This window comes from Alligator sinensis, unplaced genomic scaffold (genome assembly GCF_000455745.1).
Source record: "Alligator sinensis unplaced genomic scaffold, ASM45574v1 scaffold647_2, whole genome shotgun sequence".
NCBI lineage: Eukaryota > Metazoa > Chordata > Crocodylia > Alligatoridae > Alligator > Alligator sinensis.
Window position 1 is genome coordinate 2,678,778 of NW_005841832.1, and position 7,332 is coordinate 2,686,109.

Genomic DNA, 7,332 nt, shown 5'->3' on the forward strand with positions numbered 1-7,332 from the left:
TTCTACACACACACACACACACACACACACACCCCTACCCCACTGCAGAGGCCACAGCACCAGCCTGGAATCCAGACTGGGGCACCCTGGCACAAGGGGGCACACAGTGCCCTGCACCCACTCAACCACTCATCCCCAGTGGGTGCAGGGAGATGGCCTGGAGCCTTAGGCCCTGGTTCGGGGGGGGGAACCCAGGCATCCGGGCCCCCCACGTTGTCTCCATACCCTGCCTGGCAGGCCTGTTTGTCCCTGACCAGCTGCAGGACACAGTCTCTTGCTGCTGCCAGCAATGCAACCTGGTTGCGGGTGACCCAGCTACAGGAGGCTCTGCCCTCCAGCACTCTCCCTGGACCCCTCCCCCCTCCTCCACTAGCCCTGGAGCCAGGACGCCTGGGTTCTCTTCCAGCTCAGGAAGAGGAGGGGGGGCTAGTGGGTTACCGCAAAGGTGATGGGGTGGCGGAAGGGGGCTGGAAGCCAGGATGCTTGAGTTCTCTTGCGGGGTGGGGGCTGTGAGGATGGTGGGAGACAGTAGGAGCCCAGACTCCTGGGTTCTCTGTGGTCTGACTTGGCCTCTCAGCTCCTGAATGGAGTGGGGCTGTTTGTACTGATTTTGGGGGGAGGGCATTTTGTTACTGGTATTCTGTGCTAGGGTCTCCGGGGTCGCTGCCCCTTTCCCCCCTCCTCCACACTGGGAATTAGGGGGGGGCTTTCCCCCCTTCACAGCGACCTGCCCCAGTGATGCCCCCCTTCCAGTAACCCCAGGCCCCCAGAAGTGAGGAGGGGGGCTGTGGGTCAGGACTGCCTTAACGCAGAAGTATTTAGCCCTCTATCCGTCTGTCCGGCCATCTGTCCGGCCCTGGCTGAGTATCCTTTCCACATCCCTCCCTCCCCCTCTGCCCCCGCTACTCCCCTGTGTCCCTGCAGTGCCTTCCCACCCCCCACCCCTCCCAGCACCGCACTGCGCTGGAGGCCGCAGCAACCCCAATCTGTGCCTGTGCAGGAAAGTGCTGACGGGACAAGATCTGTGCAAGGGGGGAGGGGCCAAGCTGGCCAGGCCAGGGTGCAGTGTGTGTACACCTGACTGCATGGGGAGGGGGGCAGGGGTGGGCAGCATGCATGTACACCTGCAGGGGATTGTATGTGTGTGTGTATATGTGCACGTGGAGGGGCTGCATGTGCACCCAGGCTCTCTCGAGGTATGTAGGGCTCTGTATACACACTTGTGGGGGTGTTCTATGAGTGTGTGTGAGGGAACCATGTATGCGGTGTGCATGCATGCTTGCAGGGGGTTTTGTGTGTGTGTGCAAGTATATGGGTATACACTTGTGGAGGTTGTGTGTCTGTGTGTTTGCATGAGTGTGTGCACTCACAGGGGGTGTGCACACTCTTGTAAAGGTGTGTTTGTGTGTGTGTGTTTGTGTGTGCTCTTGCAGAGGTTGCATGTGTGTGCACGCGCACACTTACAGGAGTGGTGTGTGTGTGCCCCTTGCAAAAATTTTGTGTGTATCCACACTTTCAGGGGTTTTGTGTGTGTGCTCTTGTACAGGTTGCATTTGTGTGTGGATGTACACTTACAGGGGTGATGTGTGTGTGCCCACCATTGCAAAGGTTGTGTGTGTGTATGCACACATTTTTACAAAGGTTGTGTGTCTAAGTGTGTGCATGTGTGCATTTGCAGGGGTCATATCTGTGTCTGTGCTCTCTTGCAGAGTGTGTGTGTGTATGCATGCACATGCGTTCACTTGCAGGCTCTGTGTGTGTATGTATGTGTATATGTGTGTATACACACACACACACACACACACACTGCTGCAGGGGATATTTGCATATGTGTGTGCAACGCTTGTGTACAGTCCCCTACTCTGCCACTCTGGCTTCCCCTGTCCCCGCATCACCAACAGCCTGATCCTGAGCCAACCCCAACACCCCTCCTTCAAGTCCAAAGTCAAAAGAAGTTCCAGTGGTGTGTTACCACCCGCTTCTCTCCCTTCCCACCCTGCCCCCACACACATGGGTGCCAACACCCCTGCCCACAGTGACCTCTGGATGCCAGATGGGATTGAGGGGACTGGTAGAGCCCAGACACCTGGGTTCTTTTTCTCTCTAGGCGCCAGTGGTGCTGATCTGAGGGTACCCAGGGCACAGGGGGCAATGGCTTGGGCAGTGGGTGGCAATTAGGCAGGGGCTTTTTGTCCGGGTGAGGGGGTTTCCCACTTCTAGGGCGGGGCTGAGATTTCCCAACTGGGGCCCTCTCTAATGATTCTCTCTGTGTCTCTCCCCCCGCACCGTCCATGTGCCCCCCCATTCCATGTCCCACCATCCCCGCACATGACATTCTCCTCCCACAACCACCCACCACCCACCCACCACCTGGCACCCTCCAGTACGTGGCTTTTGCCTCGCTCTTCTTCATCCTCATCTCCATCACCACGTTCTGCCTGGAGACCCACGAGGCCTTCAACCGCATCATCAACAAGACGGAGACGGTTGTGTTGGCTAACGGGACGGACACACAGGTCGACGTGGAGGTGGAGACAGAGCCCTTCCTCACCTACGTGGAGGGCATGTGTGTGGTGTGGTTCACCTTTGAGTTCCTCATGAGAATTAGCTTCTGCCCAGACAAGCTAGAGTTTGTCAAGAGCAGCCTCAACATCATTGACTTTGTGGCCATCCTGCCCTTCTACCTGGAGGTAGGGCTCAGTGGCCTGTCCTCCAAAGCAGCCAAGGATGTTCTGGGTTTCCTCCGCGTTGTGCGTTTTGTCCGTATTCTCCGCATCTTCAAGCTGACCCGCCACTTCGTGGGTCTCCGGGTGCTGGGCCACACGCTGCGGGCCAGCACCAATGAGTTCCTGCTTCTCATCATCTTCCTGGCCTTGGGGGTCCTCATCTTTGCCACCATGATCTACTATGCTGAGCGCATTGGAGCCGACCCTGACGACATCACGGGCAGCAAGCACACCTACTTCAAAAACATCCCCATCGGTTTCTGGTGGGCCGTGGTCACCATGACCACACTGGGCTATGGTGACATGTACCCCATGACGTGGTCGGGAATGCTGGTTGGGGCACTGTGTGCCCTGGCTGGGGTGCTTACTATTGCCATGCCCGTGCCTGTGATTGTCAACAACTTTGGCATGTACTACTCCCTTGCCATGGCCAAGCAGAAGCTACCAAAGAAGAAGAACAAACATATCCCACGTGCCCCCCAGCCTGGCTCCCCCAACTACTGCAAGCCTGATGCCGCCCCCAGCCCCCATCGTAGCACCCAGGGTGATGCTTGCCCCCTGGCCCAGGAGGAGATCATCGAAATCAACCGGGCAGGTAGGGACCCCACCTCCTCCCCCAGCCCCTAGTGCACCTACTTCATGCCCCGAGCCAGCCAGTGGGTCTCAGTCTGTTGCCAGCCCCACTGTGAGACCCCAACCCTACCACCCTGCTCAGCTCCATCAACACAGTACAGAGCTCCCAGCCCAGCCAAGAGGCTCTGACCAGCCTTCTCCTGCCCTGAGCAGCTGCCAACCCAGACTCTCGGCCCCAAGGCTCTCACCTCACTTAGCTTCATGAGGCTCCCCACCTTCCACCAGCCCTGGGCATCTGAACCCCGCCATCCCCACAGCCTGGGGTTCTGTTGTGCCCATGGTGCCTTCACCCCCTGGAAATCTCAGACCACCAGAGTGTCCCTCCCCATAGCTCAGCCCCCTTCTCCCCACCCACGTGGGAGGAAGCCAGTGGAGAGAATCATTCTGAGACCTCAAAAGAGCCTGGAAGAACCCAGGAGTCCTGATACCACACCCCTCACACCCCCATCCTTCCCCAGAGTTGAGAGGGAACACAGGAGTCCTGGCTCCCAGCTTCCCCTCCCCAACCCACTGACCCCACTCCCTTCCCAGAGCTGGGAGAGAACCCAGGCATCCTGGCCCCCAGTCCCTTGCTCTAACCCACTAGATTAGGGAGATTTGGGACCTCAGCAGGACCTACTAGTCCTGCTGTGATGGGAAAAGGGGAGTTTCCAGAGCCCCACAGGACAGCCTGACCCTGGGGGTACATGGGGTGGTCCCTCATCCCCAGACTGAGCCCTGGTGGGGGGAGGGGGAGCTGGGCCCAGGGCAGGAATCCACCAGCTGATGCCTCAGAGCCCCAGTGATAGGAGAGAGGCTGTGGGGCAGGAGTGAGGGGCACTGGGGGAGGGCAAAGGCAGCTGTGGGTCAGGAGTAAGGGGCACTGGCAGGGCTGAGGGGATGGGGGGCTGCAGATCAGGAGTGAGGGGCACCGGCCAGATGTTGCTATGGGAGGCTGTGCAATGTTAGGTTATTCCCATCACCCACAGACCTGGACATGTCAGTGCTTGGGGTGGGAAGGTGGGGATTGTGCAAGCTGTGGTGGTTGTGTAGGGAGGAGGGTTGTGTAGCACAGGGCACTATGCCCATGGGTTTGTGTAGCAGTGTGTGCTTGTGCGCCTGCGGGGCCTGTTGTACAGGTGTAACGCGGTGCCAGGGTGCAGCGTTTCATGGGTTGTGCAGCCGCGGGGGTGCGCAGCAATGCAGTGGTGTAGCTGCGTTACCCTTTGCGGGTCCAGGGCTGTGCAGTTGTGTAGCTCAAGGTGGGGGCCAGGCTGCGTGTGGGAATTGCGCAGGGACACATAATTGTGCAGCTATGTCCTTCAGGCATGAGCAGCTCTGTGGTTGCAGGGCAGTGCTGTTGTGTAGCTGTTAGTGTGTGTGTGTCCGTGTGACAGTGCAGGGTAGTTGTGTAGCTGTGTCTGCATGTGGCAGGGCAGTGTATTTGTGTAGTTGTGTGTGAAAGACAATGCAGGAAAGTGCCGTGCAGTTATGTAGCTGCGTGTATGGGGGGCGGGGGGCAGGGTAATTAAGTTATATAGCTGTGTGTGATACTGCAGGGCTATGCAGTTGTGTAGCTGTGTGGGGGCGGGGTAGGGCAGTATGGTTATGTAGCTCTATGTGTGCATGGCAGGACAGGGCAGTTGTGTGGTTGTGTGTGGGGGGGTAGAGCAGGGCACTGCATTTGTGTAGGGATGTGTGTGTATGGCAGGGCAGGGCAGCACAGTTGTGTAATTGTGTGTGTAGCAGGGCAGTCCAGGCAGTGCATGCATGTGGGGCAGTGCAGGACTGTACAGTTGTGTAGCTGTGTGTGGACAGCAGGGAAGTGATGTGTGGCTGTGCAGCTGTGTGTGTGTGTGTGTGTGTAACAGTGCTGAGCAGTGCAGTTGTCTAGCTGTCTGGGTGGGGTAGGCCAGGCAGTACATTGTGTAGCTGTGTGTGCATGGCAGGACAGGGCAGTTGAGTGGTACTGCAAGGCAGCACAGTTGTGTAGTTGTGTGTTTAGCAGGGCAGTGTGGTTGGGTAGCTATGTGTGTGTGACAATGTAATTGTGTATGTGTGTGTGTGGCAGGGCAGGGCAGTTGTGCAGCTGTGTATATGAGGCAGTGCAGAGCAGAGTTGTTATGCAGATGTGTGTGCGTGTGTCACACTGCAGGCCTGTGTATTTGTCTACCTACATGCATATGGCAGAGAAGTGCTGTGCGGTTGTATAGCTGTGTGTATGTGGCAGGACAGGGCAGTTGTGTAGCTGTGTATGTGAGGCTGTGTGTAGCTATTGTGGGGCAGCGAAGCTGGATTATGGTTCAGAGTTCTGTGCATGTGTGTGTGTGCTGGGGGGGGGAGGAGTTGTAGCTGTGTATGCTCAGGGGCACTAGGTGCCCATACACCTGGGTTCTGGCTGCCCTGTGGGAGGTGCTGGTTGTGTGGTTATGTAATGGGGAGTAAAGTTGTGTAGCCCCCTGTGTGGGTGTGAGGCTGGGCTGCTGGGCAGCCCTGGAGGTGCAAGGGCACTGTGTTGCATTGTGTAGCTATGTAGGAGCAGGGATGAGAGCACCTGTTGTGAGGCCATATTTTGTGTGTGCTGTGACTTAGCATCGGGAGAAGATGTAGTTGGGAGCTGGGACACCTGGGTTCTCTCCCAGTGCCAAGAGGCGATTGATTTCTAGTGGGTCAGAGTAAAGGGCATGGGGGGCTGAAGGGGCTGGAAGGCCAGACGCCTAGGTTGTATCTCAGTTTTAGCAGGGGAGTGAGGTTTAGTGGCTGGGTGGGGGGAGCCTGGACACCTAGGTTCTAGCTCAGCTGTGGCAAGGATGTAGAGTTTAGTGGATTAATGTGCGTGTGTATGCGTGCATGCATGTGTGTTTGTGTGCTTTGGGGGGACTGAGGGGGGGAGGGGTAGGGAACCAAGACACCTGGGTTCTATCTCCACTGTGGCAGGGGCATGGGGGCTAGTGGCCTGGCACAGGGGTCTGGGGGCCCTGATGCCTGGCTCCTCACTGTGAAGGCCTCTCTCTCTCTCTCTCTCTCTCTCTCTCTCTCTCTCTCTCTCTCTCTCTCTCTCTCTCTCTCTCTCTCTCTCTCTCTCTCTCTCTCTCTCTCTCTCTCTCTCTCTCTCTCTCTCTCTCTCTCTCTCTCTCTCTCTCTCTCTCTCTCTCTCTCTCTCTCTCTCTCTCTCTCTCTCTCTCTCTCTCTCTCTCTCTCTCTCTCTCTCTCTCTCTCTCTCTCTCTCTCTCTCTCTCTCTCTCTCTCTCTCTCTCTCTCTCTCTCTCTCTCTCTCTCTCTCTCTCTCTCTCTCTCTCTCTCTCTCTCTCTCTCTCTCTCTCTCTCTCTCTCTCTCTCTCTCTCTCTCTCTCTCTCTCTCTCTCTCTCTCTCTCTCTCTCTCTCTCTCTCTCTCTCTCTCTCTCTCTCTCTCTCTCTCTCTCTCTCTCTCTCTCTCTCTCTCTCTCTCTCTCTCTCTCTCTCTCTCTCTCTCTCTCTCTCTCTCTCTCTCTCTCTCTCTCTCTCTCTCAGCCACTCCTGACCTCCCCAGCAGCCCCCTCACACACACCCCATTTGCAAAGGGGTCAGGTCCCCTGGGTCCCCTGGAGCCTCCCCCCAACACCCTCCAGCCAGCCCCAACCCCCACAGCTCCAGCCACACAGCCACCTGCTCCCCGCCGAATATCTCCGCCCAGCAGCTGGTGGTAGAAGTTCCCCATGACAGATGCCCCTTAGATTCAAGACCGACTCCCCACTGCCCTAGCCCCTCAGCCCAGATGGAGAGTACTGCCAAGTAGCAGTCCTCCAACAACACTGAACCCCCCTCCTCCCTGCCCCCCCCCCCTCCCCCCCCCCCCCCCTGCCCCCTCCCCCTCCCTGCTGGGTGTTGTCAGGACCGGGTGGCGGGGGTGGGGTGGGGTGCCACCACTGTGACACCCCCCCACCCCCTTCTTTCCTTTCCTGCTGCCTGGCCCTGACACCAGCCACCAACATGCCTGCCCAAGCTTGTGCAGCC

The 7,332-nt window shown here is 57.8% G+C and overlaps 1 protein-coding gene across 1 annotated transcript in view; it reads left to right on the forward strand.

Annotated features, from left to right (window-relative positions):
- Positions 1-7,332, forward strand: part of KCNC3 (potassium voltage-gated channel subfamily C member 3) — a 20,227-nt gene that overhangs the window by 6,547 nt on the left and 6,348 nt on the right. Inside the window, exon 2 of the mRNA XM_006015036.1 lies at positions 2,385-3,321. Coding sequence (XP_006015098.1) covers positions 2,385-3,321 — 937 coding nt within the window. The remainder of the gene's footprint in view (positions 1-2,384; positions 3,322-7,332) is intronic.